Source organism: Poecilia latipinna, unplaced genomic scaffold, assembly GCF_001443285.1.
Source record: "Poecilia latipinna isolate Pla-1442-1.1 unplaced genomic scaffold, P_latipinna-1.0 Scaffold420, whole genome shotgun sequence".
Classification (NCBI taxonomy): Eukaryota; Metazoa; Chordata; class Actinopteri; order Cyprinodontiformes; family Poeciliidae; genus Poecilia; species Poecilia latipinna.
This window is the reverse complement of record NW_015113036.1, coordinates 532,519-554,454: the sequence shown is the minus strand read 5'-3', so window position 1 is coordinate 554,454 and position 21,936 is coordinate 532,519. Positions and strand designations below refer to the sequence as shown.

Here is a 21,936-nt window from a genome sequence, read left to right as displayed (position 1 = left end):
TTTCTGAAATTTTCCTTCTCTGTTTAAATGCCTTTGAACACAGATGTGCTTCTATAGACTTTGTAGTGTATATATTAGCAGTTCAGTGTGAGTATTCCTGGATATTATATTAATGAAAAGGATAATCATAAATGTTAATGTGGATGTACCCTGTTTGTAGTTTCACTGGGCTGTCTTTTCCATGTGGATGTCACAATTTCTTGAAATTTGACGTGACTTTGGAGTCATGTGCTTTTGTTGCCATTTCCTCACCTCCGGTCCCCTCTCCTCACTGTCCTTCCCTCGCTCTTCCTCACTTTGCCCCAGGGTGCAGCCCCGCTTTGTAGCAGCAGTTCAGACTCTGAGAAAAGGTCGCCAGGCAAGCCGGGCCGACACGCAGAGCTCTGTGTAGCAAAAAAAACATGAAGTCTGGCATCTATAAGGCCACCAAGAGGGGGCATATCTCTCAAACGCCATACAATGTTTGTGTTTACGTGGGTTCTTACAGGTCAGCTTCATGTGTTTGTGGAGAAGGCCATTTGACTCTAACTATCAGCCCTTATCTGTTTTTTCTGATACATAAACCTTTGCTGCCATCGCTCCTGCAGCCATATCTGCTAAATGAATTGAACTGTTGGTGAGTTTACTAAATGTCAGAAAATATCAAGCTGTTTATTCAGCATCTTGTCAGTTTGGTCACCTGGCACGACCCCTTTTTCAGTCAATTTTTAGTGTTTATCTCAAAGTCTGGATATAATGGAGCACATTTGTCACTTCCCCGGGTTTGCAGGAAGTGTGTGGATATGCAGTCATTTACACCAGCAACAACTCAGTGCATTTGGACATCTATTCACAGTGAAGATGTTTTTTTTATGAAGTTTCCCTTGAGCATCAGGATAGCAGCAAAAGTGATCAAAGTGACTTTGAATGTATTTTTGCTGTTGATGACAGATGGGTTTACTTAAATATTTTTGAAACTGCTGATTGGATTTTTACACACAATCGTCTCTTGGGTTTACCAAGAATAATCCAAAAAAAGAGAAAACAGCAAGCGAGCAGCAGTATGTTTGCCTGAGCAGACTGGTTTAAGATGATGGAAAAGTAATCGTAGCCCAAGCAACTGCTAATTAAGACAAAACATTCTCTGAATCCACGACACATTAAACCTTAAGTCAGATAAAGGAAACCACACTCAGTTTGTAGACCCTGCCATTTTTGTCCCATTTTGAGTGAATTTTCAACTTATGACAGTTTTTCGGATGGGGCTAAATGTCGGCTTAATTGTGTGTTGTGCACCGTGGAGCAAACAATGGGTAATGAGAAGCGATTAACACCTTAAAACCAGCTCCCAATCAGCAAGCATATGGTCGCTTGAAAATCAAACCTGTTTGAAATTCTGGTCGCCACTCATGAGGGTATATGACACTGTTGGAGTATCACCATGAGGCAAATTTACCTGAATCTCACACTCTGTGGGTGTGCCAACATAAGAGCAGGAGTGGAAAAAGAGCTTTTCTGCACTTTTGTCTTCACAGAACAGCAAGGATTGTCAAAGAAGCGTGTTTGTTTTTACTGAGCATTGTCTCATTCGAGAGTGACCATCTGCTCACTTCCAGGTTTTTCCTTCTTCCTCTTCTTTGTAGTTTTGGATTCAAGAGTCTGACGTGTCGTGTTCCCACATGCAGTGTGAGCAGTCAGGTCGTATCAGAGCATAAGTTGTACCGTGTGAGAACATGATTCGAGGGTTGTGAATGAGCTTACACGTTAAGCTGAAGCTGAATAAAACTACTGAAAATACCGTACAGTATATGCCTAGATTAAGTAGAACAGACGTTCGGTTCGACAAAGTTGTACTAAAACAGAAGGGAAAAACATTGTTGCTCTGCTCAATCTAAAATTGAGCTGCTGCATTTAAAAGCTAGGGTGAAAACAACATTAAGACGTGGCTCTACCTTGCTTTTTATCAATAGTTTAGGTTGCTGGTTGGTTTAGACACTGCAGCCGACCTGAGTAGGTATCACTGCTGATCATCCTTTGGACGAATAGAGCAGCTTTCTGAGGATAAATTCACATCAACAAACCTACAGCAACTTTGTGATGTTATCATGTCAATACATAACCAAAATACAAACTCAGTGGCACGTTGGGAAAACAAAATGTTGTGCTTTTTAGCAAACTGATTAAATGACAAAACAGGGGATTGCTGAGAGACTAGCAACACTGAAGGAGCTGCAGATATTTCTGGAAAATAATGGTGATTGTCTACATTTAATAACAATTTCCTGTATTTTCCCAAAAAAAATAAATAAATAAATACCCAGAGTTAAACATGGTGGTGGCGGCACCATGTTCTGCAATTGCTGGTGTGAATTTGAACAGAATTTTGAACTATTTCAAATAACTTTAATGATTTATTTCATGTTTCAGCATCACAAGATGCTCAAGCCTAAATTCAAATGAATCAAGTGATATCTTCACTAGAATAAAACCTGAGCCCTGCAAAATTAGAATATCTGTGTAGGATGATCTGAAGATGTCTTTGCAGTTTTGACAAACTTGGACAAGTTTTGCAATTATGAGCCAAGGAGACTGAAACTCTAATCCTTTTAGATGTTCTTATTGTGCTTCTTGTGCGTGTCATACTTTGGTTTTGTGTTTTGCTTTATTTGGGGATTTGTAATATAAATTTCTTATGGTGGCTCGTGGTTTTGTATATTTTCATGGCTTCTGTTTTCTTGCTTACCCATTTCCCAGTGTATTCTATCAGCCATTTTCTCTAATTTTCTTCTTTTGTGCAAGTTACTGGCAGCTGACAAACAACTTCCCATTGTCCTACTTGACATTGAGTTACTTGCCTTCCCTCAGAGCTGTTACTAATCAACCACCTGCTCCTCATTCAGTAATTACCTCCTTGCCATTAGTTGGTCACCTGTTGCTCAGGTCCTCCACCAGCCTGCGGTGGTCATCCTGTGATTTGTTTTGACTTTTCCCTGGATTCTTTTTTTTTTTGTAAGCTTCAGATTTTCCTAATTTTTAGTTCAAACTGTTTACCACCCGTCCTCCTGTCTTCTCTTTGCTTTAGGGTGCTCTGACTCAACATCACATGACAATTTAACTTGGGCAGTGACTGTGTCCACCATGTAAATAGGGGTGGGGTGTTCATCAAATCCTTACACACGAACACTACAATGGCCATTGTAACCTGATTAAAATCCATTCTGCACAAGCACTGCTTGAATTAGGTTAAGAACCACATAAAGTAAACAGCAAGTGAAGGAAAATCAAAAGCCAAAGACAGATGGCCACATCTGTCCCAGATTACTTAAGTGTATATTGAAATATCTGACAGCTGTAGGCCCAACACTTGTCGTCCTGCAAAACTAATTGCTCCATTTCTGAACTGATGTATTGAAAATGACTCTCTAGCGCAAGATGGCATGACGAATTAAGTTTGTTTAAATAACTACTGCAAATCTTTATATGTCAGACTTAACGCTTGAAATGAATCTGATCCAAGGTTTAAAAAGAAAATTGACATCTTGCCTGATTTGACTGAAGAGAAGAATGAGACTTCAGTGATCTCATAGTGAGTCAGATGGTATAATAAGCTACCTCATTTCTCCTTCCAAAATAGTCCTCGGAAGGTGAATCACAGCAAGTTCAAGAGATGATGCTTTGTACTAGTCGGCTAAGTTCTGGTGAAATCAATGCAGTTATTTTCATATTACAATAATCTATCTAATATTTTATTCTTTTTTGGTATTTGAAATATTGATTTTAAAATGTCTTTGATGTAATAAAGTCTACTACAGCTGATGAGTTTATCTTTTCTTAGCCCTAAAGCCCCTTCCATTTTGCAAAGTTTTATCCTTTTCACCCAGCGACTGCCTCCATAAAGCCTCATAAAAGGCTTTCTTTCCAACCAGAGAAAAGGCCCTGCAACCCCTCTCATCTCACCTCCACCTTAGCCTTTCTCTGATCCCCATCATTACAGGCCTTTGGAAGGTCTAAATTACAGCAGAGTGACTTATTACCAACCGCATCTAAGGGCAGAAATGGAACCAAGAGAGGGAGAAGAGGTAGAATAGAAGGGAGATAGAGGAGGATAAAGTGGATGGGGGAGAGATGCATGAGCAACACAGAGAAGGGCTAAAGATTGGTGAAGGCTCTTAGAGACCAGTCTGAACAGAGAGAGTGGGTGGTGTCACATGTTGAGGGGCAGACAGAGACAAACGCTGTCTCTTGCCTTGCATGCTGGAGCAGTCTGATAATACACACATGATGGATGTTGTTAAAAAGGTTTGCCATACCACGTAGTTCCCAAAGTTCACACGTATCCTCCATCCTTTGCATTCTTTTCAACACAAGCGATGAGCTATCGCTGCAGAGAGTCACAGAGTGTCTTTGTGGGCATCAAGAGGAGCATCCTCTCAAAGTTTAAACTGACCTCACCAGAGCTATTGTGTAACAGCCAGTGAGCAGAATGGGCTGCAAACAGTTGGAGCGTTTCTTGTGTGCAGCTCGGTTGGACCTCCAGAGACCCGTGCTGTGTTGTACACGTAACTAAAGTCGACAAGCGTTGGTAAACAGATGTAATCTTGGCTGAATGAGATGAGGATGAGTGTGGTGGTGCATGTGGGGTATGCTAACAAAGCCAGAAGCAGACATCTCACAGGGGTAGGTGACATGTTGGCTTTTGCTTAGCATATATTCTAATGTTCCAGTCTTGTGCTGTGTGGGTGTTGCATGTATTAATTGTATTCATTTGTGCTATTTTCTTTTTTTTTATCTTATTCTTATATGATGCAGCATAAAATGCAAATGTACAGTGCTGTGAAAAAAATATCCACTCCCTTACAGATTTATTTGAGTTTTGCAATCAAATAATGAGTTTATTAGCAGAACCTAATAAACTGCATGCTGAAGAGCTATTTTATTCAGGACACTGGACCTATAGCATTGCACTACCACCACCATGCTTTCTTTTGAAATTCTAGCACCAATGATATCCAAACCTTCCACAAAGTTCTAGGTTTTGCTCGTTTGTACGTAGGGGACTTTACAAAAATACTTCCAAGTCATAAAGTAGTTTGAAAAATGTGAGACAATCCTTTATCTTCTTTTTTGGTCATCACTGGTTTTTGCCTGAAACTCTTCAGTGGGTACCATATTTGTGTCTCTTATTGTTGAATCATAACTGAGCCAAGTGTTGCCTAGAGTGCTTTTACATTAATTTTATCTTATTGTGTGACTGTTTGAGACCACAGTGTGCTGCTGGAAAGTTTTTGGCACGTTGGTCGTACCAGTAAAGGCTCATCACTGTTTCATCATGTGATAAACAACTCAAAGTGTTTCAGTGGAGTTCGAAAGCCTTGGAAATGACTTCGTAAGCCTTTTCAGATTAATAGACGTTTGTGACATTTTCACAGCACTGCTGATAAAATTTAAAAATGGAAAGGTTTAACTTTGAATTAAATGTTTGTCTCCAAATTAACTAAATTTTGTGAGTCTTGAGATTAAAGTTTCCAATGTTTAAGTTGAGAGACTGAATTAATAAATAAATAAAAAAAAAAAAAAAACTGTATTCATAACGCTTGCACTGTTTGACTTGTGCTAATTCTATAGATTTTATGCAGACTATATAGAACACCCTTTGGTTTTTACATTCCTCTGCTTCCTACACACATGCGCACACACAATTCCATTTAAAGATTGGGGGAGGAAACTCATGGATGATTTTCATTGTTATTCATGTATTAATTTATTCACTCATAGCTGACGTGAAGCGGGGCTGTAATATGCAGATGTGTGTTCTGTTTCTCAATGGGAATTTTCCGGTCTACTGCCTTTAGCTGCCACTAATAATAAAGACAGGCAAGAGAGGTGGGGGGTAGGAGAAAAGGAAAGGGGAGAAATAATAGTTAGAGAGGGAAGGTTGGAGTTGTCAGGATGCCTCCAGTCATCAGCTAGCTCTCAGATCCTCTGCTGGCTTTTCTGCACACACGGAAACACCCAGACACGGAGAGAGACAGACACAGACCTGGTGAAATCATCCTGTGAATGATGTCGTCCTTGGCACGAAGGTGAGCCTGTAGAGGTGTCCTCCGTGTTGTTGACAGGACTCCTGAGCTGCATTGTCACGCTGTTCCATCTTGGTAAAGTAGAAAGTGATTTTAAACTGACTTTGTATCATGCAATAGGATCAAAGATATGAGATCAAACTTTTTTGTAGCCTGCTCACACAAAAAAAAAAAAAAAAAAAAAAAAAACAGCTGCGGCTCAATATTTGCCAACAAGGATACTTAAAACACTCCAGTAAACTACTTCCCTACTTTTCTCTTTACAAGTTTATTTCTCGGCTCCTAAAGTAGCCGATAAAAAGCTAATGCGTTTTATTTGCTGCTTTGTTGGGATTCCTCCTAACAGTCTCTTCAAGAAAACAAACAGCTGAACAAAGTGACTTTATCACTTCCTGAGACAAAAATAGACATAAAATACCCTTTGGGTAATTGCCTGTGAGACACTTTGTTTTCTCTGTGTGTATTGCTGTAGTGTTGAACCCACGTTGGTTCCTGTGGGAGGGTCACAGGAGCAGAACGTTGACAAGCTGGAGGAGTAATGATGTCAAGGACAAGATGCTAACAGGCAGTGAAGGATTTAGTCTATTTTCTCTCAGCTGCTGCATCTTTAGGAGATATTAACCCCATCCTGTCTGAGTGATGAAATCGTGCAATGGTCGCTAGAAGCAAGGCTCTGGGAGAATTCACTTAGACACGTTGCTGATGCAGTGGCATATACTGTGCCACCCAACGGTATTTGTACCAACATAAAGTGATGCTTTCTAAAGCTTAACGGATCATGGGTTTTAGAACTTTTGGGGGTCAATAGCGCCACATCGCATTGCACCTAGAGCTGCAGTTCATTTTGGATCTTTCCAAAAAAAAAGGCCTTAGGGGGAAATACATGCATATAGCGCTCTGTCAGATCTTCAGAGCCTCAGATCTTACTTGATGCTTTACCCTTTGAATTTCTCCAAAACTGTACAGCTGACCTGTTTTCTCTCAGGTCTCCTTGCTAATCTTTGTTCAGCGATATCTCCAACAAACCTCCAAGCATTGGTAGCAAGCAGTAAAGCGTGGTAATTATTACCTACGAGTAATTTTAGGCATTTTAATCTTCACAAATCCCTGAAGTTTTAGTTTTAATTGTCAATTTTAGACCACAATAAGCTCCAAATTCTAAAATGTGAAGCAGAACTGTAATATGTAGATGTGCTTAATCAACTTAATCTAGAAAATATACTTGTAGATATTTAATAGTTTAGGACAATACTATAAGGATCACCACTGTGATGGCTCCTCCGAGAGAACACATGCTGTTTGTAGACATAAGCATGCATCACTTACTACTTATAATTATAATTATAATGAAGTCCAAAATAAAGACAACACAGAAAATTTGTTTCTTGGCTCAACTACATCTTAGTTGCAACAACTGATACAATAAATCAATCTGGGCTACAGTGGTGGCTGGTGTCTCGGCTGCTTAGTCAGCATAGTTTTGTTATTGTAGCACGTATGTGTACAGCTAGAACCCTTCATATGGCCTGACAGAAATATTCTGGGAGCAAATTCTCTTCTTTGCTTCTAGTCAGTCTTAGTGTTATTTCCGGCTTTATCTCTTCCATTATCTTGTCATGTTGTCATCCAGAGCTGTCCTACGCTTGCTGTCTTGCTCTCTCATCAGTAATGTTTGTCTATTCTTTGTCCATTTCCATATCTGTGGCAACTTTTGTTTTCCATAAAAAAAAAATAAAAAATAGGGTCTTTAAAAAAACCTCTCTGATTATACTGGGCATTGTAAACATCAATAACTTTGGTAATCCTAACTGACCTATAAGATAGATTGGGTCAGTTAAGCTGACCTAAATGTAAACCTAAAGACATTCATTGGGAAAAAAAATTCTCTGTTACTCATCGGTAACATTTGGTGAAAAAACAGCTCCACGCCTAAATTGGCAACACAGAAAGAGGCCCTGCACTTACTTGCAAATGTACCTTTCATCTCTCACCTGAACGGATCAAATTTTACTGATATAATAAACATTTGAAAACTGATTAATCTAAAAACCTGCATCGAATGACGGTTATACGCACACTGATTTAGTAAGTTGGTTCATCTTCACATCTATGCTCCACATTGTAAATACTGTAGAAGAAACACACGTATGAGACAAAAATATTCAGAGGTAAAACAAAAAGAAAAAAAAAAAAGACTTTTGTCTGGTATTTGTGTCAAGCACACAAACACATTTTTTTTTGTTGCCAGAAAAAAAGAAAACATTTAATATTATTGCTTTAATCGTAAAAGAAGTTGAACTCAGTTCTGCACCACTGCTACAAATCCTCAAATCAAGCCTGGTGATGTCTTGTTCTGTTCTGACTTTTTAAACACACACGCCTGCGTATCTTCAGCTGAGGCCCACAGGCATGCACTCAGCAGAGTCTTCACCAGGGGCCAAATCTGCAGCATATAATTAGCTTTTAATCAGCACCCTTATTCAGGCAAGCAGTAAAGATTAGCTCAGCTTGGGCTCTGCCTAAAATAAGCATTCATAAATGTGTGTGAAAGCCTCTGACCCATCGCATCCAATCATTCACAGACAATACCGCGCTCCCTCCCTGCAGTCCTTATCCCCCACCACCCCCTAATTTAGCCTTGAGAACCCAGATTTACTTTCTCCCTTCTCTCTCCCTCTCTCTGCTGTCCTGTTTCTTCCCAGAACATGTTGAAAGATTTCTGAGGATGTTGGTTTAATTCTTGCAGTAAATGCAGAGCAACCTCTGCAGTGAAAATCCACTCAGTATCTTTACCTCTGTTCAAGGGCACAGAGAGACACAAACCTGTACAACAAGCCTGACCTCAATGACACCTTCTTGCGCTGGAGGGTCCGTTTAGATAATCCAATATTGAGAATTTAAAATGAGCGTCTTTATTTAAAAAAAAAAAAAAAGAAAAAACAGCCGGGGTTCAAGAGCGTAACATTTCAGATGAGCTCGTCTCATCTAATCCGTGCCTCTCTCTGGGGTGAGCCGTGGCGTTTATGCCTGTAATGAAGTGCACTGAGATGAAAGCCTTTTTAATGGGATTTAGTTAAACTGGGACACAAACCAGAAAGTCGGGGAAAGGGAGAGGAACAATTCCCCATCATCACTGGAAACGCCACTGTTACTTCGCCGCTCATGGATGGCTCACTTACAGACGTGTGATCACATAATGATCACACGTGTCACTTACTTACTGGGTCTGGGAAATGTCAATCTCAGAACTTGTTTTAATTCTCTGCTCTATGCGTCTGTTTAATTTTACCAATCGGCTCAGGGATTTTTTTTTTTCTCCTCGCATCATTCTCTGTTTCGTAAAAGAAAAAGAAAATACATAATGGTTGAGTCATCATGGTATCTGTGGGTGTTTAGCTTGTTTGCAGGTGGCACCCTGTGGAGCTTGCAGTTGTCGATTCACTTTAACAACCATTTTTACTAATTCTGTCCTGGATTATTTATGTTGCAAAAACCGCATGTGAGTTAGATGACTTGAAAGTGGGATTCCTACAAACACCAAACCTAAAAAGCAATAACCACAACAACCTCTACAATATTGCTTATTCACCAGAATTCAAGTGAAGGGAATACTTTAAGATTGGTTGACTGGCTATAATTCAGATTAAGACCTCAAGATCTATTTGTACAATTTTTTTATTTATTTATTTGATAAAAAATTTATTAAATTTGTAATAGACCAACTTTAATTAACCTTTCAGTCCTATTTAATAGTTAATCATGAAATAATATCGCACCATATGAGAAAGGGTAGTCAGTGTTACCCAACTCTTCACTTTTATTTAAACAAGGACACTATTATTACACATTTTAAACTGTCTCAAATATTAGTAATCATTGTGTTTAACATTAACAAACAAGTCGTTGCCTTTAGTTCCTGTAAAGTTAGATTTCCATAAGGCTGGTAGCGTTTCTAAATCCAGCATGTTTCTCCACAGATAGATCTGGAGTCTTCAAATAGATGCAAAAAAAAAAAAAAAAAGTATATATATATATATATATATATATATATATATATATATAATTTTTTTGCATACCAGTAAAAAAGAAATCCATGCGTCATTTCACTGCAGACTGCAGAGCCCAGCCAGAGAGATGCAGTGTGTGCAACGGTCACCGGGTCCAGCTCACTCTGGCCAGCCAGCGATCCTGCTGCTGCTCTGATGAGTTTGGCTCATGATCTTCTTGGAGCTGCAGTGCCATATTGGTCCCCAGTTTATTGTTCTGTCAACATCTGTTGGGCCCGATAACAGGATTAGACAAGCCCCCTATGGTCCTGCTGAAACTAGCCTGGATTAGCCGACAACCTAGCTCATCATACATGTGAATGTCTGTGTGCATTTGTGTGTGTGTGTGTGTGTAGATTTAGCTTAAGAGTCAGCTCTCTTACACTGCAAAGAAAGAGTCTGGGAACAAATGCATCTTTCCTATTATTCTATAGAAAAACAAAGCAGAACATCTTCCCAGCATCCAACCAAATGTACAACTCCCTCCAAGAGGTGAGAGGTCATATTATTGTTACAGTCTGCCATAAAGAACCCTGAAAATGCTGGTAGAAAATCTGGCGACAAAGAATAAATCACAAAATTATCTATAATAGGACATTGATTAAGTTATACATGACATATAAGCATGAGTCCTAAACACATTGTATACATTTCTCTGGACTTTGCAACCCCTTCTGCACACATCCCAGTTACTGCTTCCCACGTATTCCCTCACTGAGAAAATATCCGTTAAAGCGACCATGCTCTTGTAAAATTCCTGCAAAGCTTTGCACCAGCTAACACTTTCAGAAACACTTGATGCAGGAATTACCTTTTTTTTTTCATTCTAAGTGAAAAAAGACATTTTCATGTCTGTGTGAGAGTAGATTTACTATGTTTTCATTCCCCATGTTTCTGTGTGTTTCAGTGTCAAACAGAAAGACTGAAAAGAAATCTGAACTTTACCTCCTGAAGTCAGAACAGAGTGGTGACAGTGAGAGAGGAGCTCAGCGCACAGGTAAATACATTTGTTGACTCACCTGAAAGTCTCTTTCTTTGAGTATAGAGCGTGAAATCCAAACTTTAAGAGGCAAAGCAGATTGAATCAGTTTCAGAAAGTAATGCAGCATACACCTCATCACAGCCGATGTTTCTTCCGTGCACACAATTTTTCCCAGCCCAGAGAAAGTAGATTCTGAAGATAAGACACTGTGAAAACACTGCATGCATAGATTTATTTTGGTTTTGCATTTTAGTCACACTTAATATTATGACGTCCCACTTGACGTAGAATTTCAGACAAAGATAATCTGAGTTACAGTTAAGCACGGTTCACTGCATGTATTAAGAAAAAAACTGGCTTTACATAAATATGTAGTATCCCTCTAAATGTAACATCTGGTTGTGGCGCCATTAATGGCTACAACTGCAATTTCTGGAGTAATATTAACATTTTCAAGTGACTAGATCTGAATCTAATTGAGAAACTTTGAAAGGTTATGTCAAAGAGACATTCCAATCTAAAAGACTTGGAGCTCATCATCTCAAATTAGCAAAAAGCTGGCCAGCAGGTATAGAAGGCCTTGATTTCTGTGATGTTAAAGATTTCTCTGTTTTTCAAGTAAAGAAATGTAAATGTAAATATTAGCTTCGTGAATAATTCATGGCTAAAATGTAACTTCATCTGAGACTCTTAAATGGGTGTGGAATAATTTTGAGTGAAGCATCAATGAAGAACTGTTTTAATTCAGTCGGGAAGGTTTTCAAGCATAAAAAGTGAATGCCAGGTGCTTAATTAGATTTAGGGCCAGACTTTGATTAGCCTGCACCAAGACCTTCCATTTGTTTTGATGTTGAGCCAGTCAGAGGTGAATTGCTGGCTCTTTGTGCCTACTTCAAGATTTCAGACAGGGAAATAAAATTGTGGAAATTTACGCGAATTACGCAAATTGTGGAATTGAACACAGCTTCCAGAAAAACTTGGTTAATCACAACTAATTGGTAATTTAACAAGGGGAGTGTGTGACGGTTCTTTCTCACACAAAAATACATTAATTGCTTAAAATATTTATTTTTTTGTTTATTCTGCTAGCTTTTGTTGGATGTTTTTTTTTTTTAATTTGCTTTATGATTTGAAACATTTAAATGTGACGAAAAGTACAAACAAAAGACACGCCAAGAGGAAGCAATACTTTTTCACATAACTTTTTTTTTTCCTCAGAAAAAAAAAAAAAACAGTTCCCCCACTCCCTATTCAGTCAAGAGCTACCTTTGAAATGGCTGACAGATGTCATGCTGCAAAGTGGCGATTGATCCCCTGAACAATGTGCCAGCTCTAGTCGTTGTGTCAGTCTGCAGTTGGTCTAAAAATCACACGTTCTTCAGAAGAGTCCACAGGTCACTCTGCCTTCATCTCCCACATTCTACATGAAGCAGAATTGATTCATCAGATTGGGGAAGCTGAAACATCTAATGCAGCTTTAACCTCTTCTTGACTTTCACTTTTCATGTACGTCACTAATCATTTGCATTTTTTATACCAAAGACTCAGTGTTTCTATGCCCTGTTTGCACAATTTTCAGCGTGATAAAACAGTCCCTAGTTTTAGATGCAAGGTGCATACACACAGAGTTCAAAAGCATTTTGAAGTCAACCCCTAAAAAATAAATAAACAGTTGTCTTGGGATCTTAAGCAAGATTCTATCTGCTGCACTCCTATCTGAGAAAATATATGTAGGCATGTTGGTAATAGAGACTAAAATTGAAGACGAAGAGTTAAGAGACATGTCAAGGTGTCAGGTTATCGACTTCCCCCTCCTGAATTTCTGGATATGTCCCAGTGGGAGGAGAACCCAGGACAGACCCAGAACTCTCTGGAGCGACAAGACCAGAACAGACAGACCGCCTCAGGGTCCACAGGAATGTAGTGAGAGGGGGCTTGGAGAGAATAATGTCTTGGTTTCTCCCTTGGACCTATTCTGATCTGGGATTTGTGGAAATGGACGGATGGATTTATAGGAGACCCAAAATTAAAGACACTTTTAAACTTGTTAATGTCACTGAAGATTGGCAAACAGCGTCATATTATGGCAGCGTGACTACTGAATGGCCACTCTCTCAAACTAAATATCCCTTTTGGAGAAATACTGTTACACAGCATGAATGGTAATGGGAGTTACTCCTCAGACATAGAAATAAACATAACACATTTCAACTTTCAGCTTTTCAGAGATGCCATCAAATTTGTGCAGTTTTTTTTTTTTTTTTAAAACTATCATCTTTAAAGCAATACATTAATAGTGTATTACCAGCCAATCATCATCTGACTGTAGGTCAAAATCAAAACTTTTCATCAGTGCGTATAATAAATTTAAAGGATCATGTGGCCAATTGTGCACATATGTTTAAATGATATTTAAATATATGTGTTGTTTGTTGCAGCAGTTGGCTTTGTACTCTAAGCTTGCAAAGCATGTGTAAGTCTTTCAGCTTTTTCCTCTCTCAAGGTAATAAAGTTACTTAATTGAAGGTTTTTAGCAAAGCAAGATAAAAGATCAGAGTCAAAGTATTTTTTTTATTTGATTAAAACCTGCTTTAATGCCGTCTGCTAAAGATTCAAGGTTTTATATTGCACCTGTAAGTGACGGTGACATCATTAGAGCTGGAGCACATATCAGTGCAATCAGCTGAACCAATTATGATAACGGTGCATAACAAAGATGGCTATGCCCTCTTAATACAAAATTAGAAATTAAACAGCTTATCACTCTAGCAGAAACACATGCACACTTCCACCAAAGTAGTCAGAGAGGGTGAAAGCTGCAGCTGCAGCAGCAGCAAGACATAATCCTGTTTATCTCTTAAAAAAAAATCTCATATTTTTTGGACTGAATGTTAATTGCATTCTTTTTTTTTATTTTATTTAGAAAATCATCTCTTTGTTGATGCTCTTTTGGCTAGGCATAAGTTGCATAATATCATCCACCAGCCGAACTGTATTTATAGAGCACTTATGCAGTATGTCAGAAAGTGCTTCGCAAAGTTCAAAAACGGACTGATCAAAAATAAAAAAGCATGATCAAACAAAGTAAATAAGCAAATGCACTCAAAGAAGACAAAGTAGATAAATAAATCAAATAAAAACAGGATGGATTGAGTGGTTGCTGCATGCAGGGGCGGGTTTTTCCCAGACAGAAATCATTCCCAGCTACTCGCATAACAACCTTAAACCAACTTCGTTCTTTAAAAACTATGGTTAAAGGTGAGTATTAAGTGAAATCACCTTTTTTTAGATTTATTTTATGATGTTATTCCCTCATCACACCTGGAGTGTTACTTTGATTCATTCAGACATGAATGAATGAATGGCAGCTATTCTGCATTGCCTAAACGCACGCTCACACAATTGGCCGCTTATTTCTCCATCTTGCATTTGCATGCAGTCCTTAGCTATAATTAGCAAACACCTGATGGAAGTGCATTTGCTGAGTTTATCATACAAACCACTTCTCAGTCCATAAGACTTCTCAGTCTCAGCTCATAAGAACAGTTGTAAATGGCGTAATGCTGAAGGCAGAATGTTGGAAAGAGTAGGAGCTTCTTAAAGAGACACATGCTAAATTTTAAGGTGTCAAATTGCATAGTCAAGAGTTCTTAAGTTATATTTGATATGTGTAGCATTTTTATAACAATTGAAGCCAACCTAGTTGCTTGATTGTGATATAAAGTCACTCTGCCTTAAAAATACTTAATAACCTTGCGTCCATTCTCATGATTAGACGAAGCTGATCATATCTACAAATATCTGCCCACCTCACAAAGCTCCACCAACACAACATCCACTGCAAACATTTTTAATTCAGTCCTACTTGTAGTTCAGCAGCTAATGTGTCAACACTGTGGTTTATAGATCTAATTCCCTTCCATTAATGTGAAAACACACTTGGAAGTGATTGTCTGAGCTGCTGATTATTCCAGCGATAAAATAAATTATCGTCTTTGAGTAATCAGACTCTAAGGATAAGAGATTTTTCTTAGAGTAATGATGAAATAATTGAACTGAAAACCATGCAATAAGCCCAGATTTTTCACAAACGATTTGCAGTTGGAACTGGAACATCATGTATCGTTCCAATTTCTAATATTGTACAGGCTCTTTTCCACTTTAATTCAGATCATGAAAAGCAATGTTTAATTTAGAGCAGTCAAATATATATATATATATTTTTTAATCAGTGACCCAAAAAGGATGTGTTCAAATGTTCTTTGAGGCTGACAAATTAATATTTGCGACTGCTTTCGAACTTAAAAATCAATTCATAGATACCCAAAATTGTTTTATATAATGAATGAGAAACGGTTTGTTTTAAATCGGTATCAAAGCGCTGCAAACAATCTAAACTAAACACTTTCTGTCTCAGTTTATGAATGAAAATAATCTTAATATTTCGAGCTTACACAAGGCTTAAGCTGTGTTTCTCAGGGCTTGTAAAATGAGTGGCTGTGCAGCATTGGTATGAAGATTCATGCTTGTGGAATAGAAGGAGAAAAAAAAATGTCCAGTATAAATATTTTACTGCAAGCTGACATTCAAACATTTCATTACATATGTCCACAGATAGGCGTTTTGATATGCCAACGGAGTAATACCTTTTCCACACTCGATGCTACAAAGTTGTCATATTTATAAAAAGCAGAAAAAATGGCAGCATACCCAGAAGAATAATACAGTGTCCCCTTTTGCGGGCTTTCTTTGGGAATGCGGTCTGGAACATCTTAGTTTTAGATGTCTACTTTACGTTCACTCAGAATTAAACCTAAATTATGTGTGTTTCCAGTGTGTTGAAAGATAAGAGTTTTGGCCCTTGATGATTCATATGCGCATAATTCAACTGAATTTTTTATTTTTTTTTCTGACACCTGAGATGTTAAACTCAAAGCATGACAAGCTGAGAAGATGGAAATACTAAAAGAAACTCAAGACAGACACATCGCTGTAATTGTTTTAGTACTTTCTCTTTGACGCGACATATCAATAATGAATCAAAGTGTATTCCACAGTCACTAGAAGAGAGAGTTGGTGGCTTTGTGAACTGAAGAGAGCAGCAGTGTCTTTTTCTTTCCGTTGTAAAAAAAAAAAAACTGGAGAGTTGTAAGGGCAGCAGTTCATGCTCTCTACATCTCCCCCTCAACAGAACTCGTCTATCTGTCTATTGTCTCAGAAAGACATTGACTCCGCGTCACCCACTCAATCTCTTATCCCTTCTGTCTGTCATTCGCCACTGTGCTCCCCTCTCCTCCACAATGTTAGCCTGTTTCTGTCAAATTGTTTCTGCTCACTGGCCGGCTCTCTGGCTCCATCTCTTCCTTTAATTTTATCGTACGTATAACCACATCTGTCTCTGTGGGTGCATGCACCCCAGGCACGTTTCTGTTCCCGGACGTTTTTGATGATGACTTCACAAAGAACACGCACATACACGCACACACACCTACACACACACACACACACACACACACCCTGGTCTACGTCAGCATATAGGCATGCTTGCAGCTATGCATGGACACACAGATGGTTTGCAGGTGTATGTGTAATATAGTCCAGTTTGACTCTTTCAGGCAATACGAAACGGTTCAGGCAAGAGTCCAGAGTCAATGTTCATTCATCCTTGCACTGTTTGGTTTCTTTTCCGTCCTGCGTATCAGAATCTGCTCCTGCCAGTGGCCCTTATATTCTCTCCGAGGATTATGAGTCACATTTTGGATCTTTTTATCACTGCTATTCTTTTTTTTTTCCCTTTTCTTTTCTTGAAGGTCAGCTGGCCTGCATCGCTGTACTTTCGCCGGCTTTGAATTGTCTTAAACCTGGAATATGTTTTAAGGTTATGTTTCTTTGGGAATAATGATTCAGAAATTCTACAAAATAAATCAGCCACCGTTAAGCCTTCTGATATGACTCATGCTTGCACTGTAGTGACACAGTTACGCATGCATACACATTAGATTTGCACAGTGGCGCCCACACACTGTTGCTATGTAGCTTTTTGTGTGTCTCTGTGTTTACTTGTGTGTGCGTTTGTAATGTGGAGGAGGGGTGGTGGATGCAGATTGTGCTTGGTCCACTAGACCCCTCCCAGTCAGAATGGAGCTGTCTCAGCTCGTCAGCATTAGACTCGCGCGGCATCCTGATCTATCCCGACAGTCAGCCATGGGAAACGATGGGTCATGAAACCGCCTAGAACTCCCCATGTGACCTGGCGTACAGGGGTGGAAGGGTGGATTATGAGGATGGGTTGTCTGATGAGACAAAGAAACAAGAAGGCAATGCATGCCCACAACAGCAGAGGTTGAAACCACAGACGTGGTTGCATGCCTGTGCACCCACCGCAGGGAAATTTGAAGACTTACTTGGTGGCACTGGGTGCATGCCATGACTTTTGTGATATTTTATCACTGTGAAGAATCTCAGCTTGCCTCGCTTGTCACATTTAGTTGTCTTTCAGTCCTTTTGTATCAGCTTCTCTGAATAAAACAAAAAAAGAAAATAGCAACAAATGGAGACTGAAATGTGCACTGATGCAATGGGGCATTTAACCTGTTTAAATCAACAACAAATTTAAGAGGCAAAAATTAAGGCAAAAAGCTGAGTAAGTGTACACAAATGAAAATGTTAAGCATTTTTTGATTTTAACTATTTGCAGACGGCCGTGGTACAAAATACCAAGAATCCACTATACATGCAAGTCAACAAAAGAAACGGTTCTTGAAAGACTTTGACAGAGTCTAAAACTAAATGCAACACAAATTATCTGCGATAACCTAGAGAGAGATGGGGACTCAAGACGTCCTCATGGTCTGGCAATTTGAGATCTTTTGTGAGGTAGTTCGCAAATATGTAAGATATATTTTTATAGATGTGGTCTGATTCACCGTGCAGGCTCATCTTTCCTGCAGTTCTTGTCACGGGGCTGGTGGAGGCTGCCGGTTGGGTGGGGCCGCACCTTCAGCTTGGTGTAATGGCAACGGGAGATTCACCAACACATACAGGGACTTTCCAAAGCCTCGTAGAATTTCACTTTTATTGTTCCTTCTCACAGATATTTTCCAGGCCTTCCATCAGGTGCGTCAGGCGCTGTCATATTTTTAGAGAGGAGCAGAAACCCAGTGTTTCCACTATGTCATGCTCACTGGGTAGCACATTAGATTATTTTCCTCTACTTATAAAGTCCTCACAGCTCCCTCAGGATGGAACCACATCTCATAGTGCAGCAGTTCCACCGTTTTGGTGCTCTTTAAAAAAAAAAAAAAAAAAAAAAAAAAAAACTGTTTTTATGATGCTCTGATGCCACTGAACTTGTTTCTGTGCTTTTTTTACTCTTCGAGATTCACAGTTCATATGTGAAACGGAAGTGGCTTCCAGTGCAAAACTAATCATACTCCTGGAACTTTTTTCATTTTGCGAAATTATAAATACAACTATGTGTATCGTCTTGGTTTTATGTCATTGACCAACAAAGTGGTGGATAATCATGATGTGGAAAGAAAAGTGGTTTTCAAAATGTTTGAATACCATTGCACGCCGTCCACAGATATACAAAATTTTGAAAATCATAATTTTTTTTTGCTTCTAAGTTGATGCATACAATCCCAATAAAACATCTGCATATGACAAAATGTGCAAAAATAATAAAGCAAGAATTTACAGACATGCTTCTTCAAAAAGACAAAAAAAAAGACTCTTTGTTCCTGTTTTCCCATCATCTGAAAACGAAAATATTCAGTGGCTCTGCTGTTCTAGTAAAATCTGACCTACTTCATATTGGTTCTTTGTAACTTTCACTTTAATATGATTTGACCTTTGCTTTGTGTGTGTATTGCCGCTAGCCATATTTTATTACATGAAAACCTTTGCTTTCAAGTCTGAATAGTCTTATCTTCGCAGTACAAAGCAGCATGCTGCCACTGCCAATGACTCTTTATCTGATGCAAAAAGCACACGTGCATTCACCGACTTTATCTTTGTATTATTTATTGAGCCCGAAGATGCATGTTCTTTCAAGGTGAGTTCCGAGCTTAGCCCAAATATAGCTACACTTCACACTCTTTTCCTTATTGTATTTGTCCACCCTTAACTCAAGTGTTGTTTCTTATTATAAGCATTGCTTGTTTTCCCTTGATTTCACTGCTCTTATCTATATACCTTCTTTATTGCCTCGGGACTGTACTAACTAAAATTTCTCCCAGCATTTGCAGACATTTATGTAAATCCTCTTCCTCTTCAGAACAGTATGTGTGAATATGAGCAATCATGCAAAAACAAGAAGGCAGAAAAAAGGCTCTTATGTGCTAATGCGTAGCCTTAAGCACCTCAGATGATAATGAGAAACAGACTGATTTATTGCATCTTGCAGTGCTTGTCTGTAGCAGTCAGATGATAATCTTTTATTTAATGTTTTAATGTCAGTCAGTCAATTAGCAACTATTACTACTTGTGTTTCATTTTAAGCCACTCAGACTGTGCCTTTACTCGCTGAGAAACAAACAAAAACACAAAATATTCAGAGACGTGCGCTAAAACTGTTTGAGCAATGCATGTGGAAATAACTAAAACTGTTTCACTTGGCGATAAAAATTCAACAACTAACCACTCCATGTTATTTTTTTTTTTTTTTAATACAGTGGAAATACAAATGAACTTCCATTTAATGGACTTGCTTTAATTGCAGTTCAGTTTGCCAAGGCAGTTATTAAGGAATAAAAGTGACATTCCAATCATATTCATATTTCACAGGGTTAGTCACTGGCCTGAAATAAAGAGCGAGGGAGGGAATAATGGAAAGTTTTAGCTTCATCACAGAGAGCAGGTTATTCAAAATTGATATCTTTCAGTATATGACTTGATTCAATAAATGATGTAGTAATATTAGCCCATATCCAACAAAGCATTATGATATGGGACAAGGAAACGTAGGACTTTTGGTGTAGATTTTAAAACCCCACATTGGTATTATGTTTTAGAACATATTTATAGTTTTGCTCTTGCTCTTCATAAAAGAGCAAGGAAGTCATTAAAGTCCAAGCAGGTTGTTAATTTGACACCCTGAATGTTTTAATATGATTTAATTAAAATCTGCCTGTTACCCTCTTCAAAATAAATCTGAAGTGATGACCCAGACCTTGTTTTCCCCAGATAGATCATTATTGGTCTCTAATAAAAGCATTTGTGAATTCTTAACATGGAAGGATCTATGAGAAACTAAGACAGAAACTGACTCAAATTTATTCAAATTATACTTTGAATATATTTTATAAAATGTAAGTACATGGATTTCAGCTGGAACATGCAGTTGCTTGGCGCAATATAATTTGAACAAATTAGTTTTTGGCTGAAAAACTGTTCTTAGATATGAGTAGTCTTCACAATGTCTTGTAATAATTTATGCATGGTTTGTAATAAATCTATATTTTTTGTGGTAGAGGTGTGTATTGTGGTATGCTTTGTCTGGCCCTTTTAGAAGAGCAGCCTTTTATTTTCTGAACTATTTTTTTTTCCTTGTATGGGTCTGACACCTGTTTATTCTCAGAATTGACATTCTGATTGAACTTGACATTTCTATTTATTTATTTCTTTTAATATGCTCCTTTCAACTGATGATTCACTTACACAGAATCAGCAGCACGCATGTTATTTCCACTCTTTCCACAAATGACTTGCCATGTTGAAGTATAATTTCACATAATGACTGTTATCATTTCCCAAAACAATACCTGATCTGGTCAGTTAATGTTGAACAGCTGCCGCTGTGGCTCATCTGCAAAGAGAAGAGCCACATTTATATATGTTATTTAGATAGAAACTCTTGTTATACCATAATTATAGAAATAGTCAGTATATCCACTTAACAGACGGCAGCAGACTGAAGTAGGCAAACCCTTACCATTATTATAAACAGTATAATGGTTTCCATGGGTTTTTTCTTTCTGTTTTTTCCCTTTTTTAAAACCAGAAGTGTCTGGTTATTCTTGGCAGTTGTTGCTTCATCTTGGAAGCAGATGCTCTTGTGTTTTCATTCCTTTACCACTTGAGCCATAAAGCATACATCAGGATTCCCACCTGGCTTTTGTTCACCCCAGCCAGCAGCTCTCCTCTCTTCACAATCTGTTTCATTCTCCTTCACCACCTCCTCCTCCTGCGCCCCTCAATTCATCTTCCACTTGTGAACTCAGCCAAGGTGACGAGACACATTGATGATTTATTTATGTTAGGAAACCCATCTTCTCCTCTCATGAGTCTGTCGCTTTCTCTCCCTCTCTCTAGCATGCACACACACCTTCAGTCTGTCTCTTTGGGTGTTTGTCTGTCTGTAAAACTCCATGTGACAGTGATGCTAAATGGGGTGTCCTCTCCTCTGTTGTGATGAGATCGAATGCGCACACACACACACACACACACACACATACTTGTACACGCCGCTGATTCTTCCTCTACAGCGTCATGCTGAGAAGACGGCGTCTTCTGGCTTTCGGATAATTCATATGATTTGAGTGTTTGTCACTGTCTGGTGTGTGCGTGTGTTTTTTTTTTCTTTTTTCTAAGAGCATCACATTATCAACAAATTTGTTGAGGAGCTTAAAGTAAAAAGATCATTTGCCCCAAAATAAATCATTTACGTGGTAAACAGATGTTGGCCCTTTAGTGACATTGAAAAATAAACGATACATTAAAGTCTTAAGTGCTTGTCTGTCTTCATAGCAGCAAATTTAGGGAGAGCTAACTGGAATATTGCACCACATGCTGAAGAGGGGTATCTAGATGTACTTTGATTAAAGTAAGCTTTTGTATTTTGAAAAAA

The 21,936-nt window shown here is 38.5% G+C and overlaps 1 protein-coding gene across 2 annotated transcripts in view; it reads left to right on the top strand.

Annotated features, from left to right (window-relative positions):
- Positions 1-21,936, top strand: part of znf385c (zinc finger protein 385C) — a 150,807-nt gene that overhangs the window by 46,668 nt on the left and 82,203 nt on the right. For both annotated transcript variants that reach the window (XM_015037846.1, XM_015037847.1), the window contains exon 3: positions 11,013-11,102. In XM_015037846.1, coding sequence (XP_014893332.1) covers positions 11,013-11,102 — 90 coding nt within the window. The remainder of the gene's footprint in view (positions 1-11,012; positions 11,103-21,936) is intronic.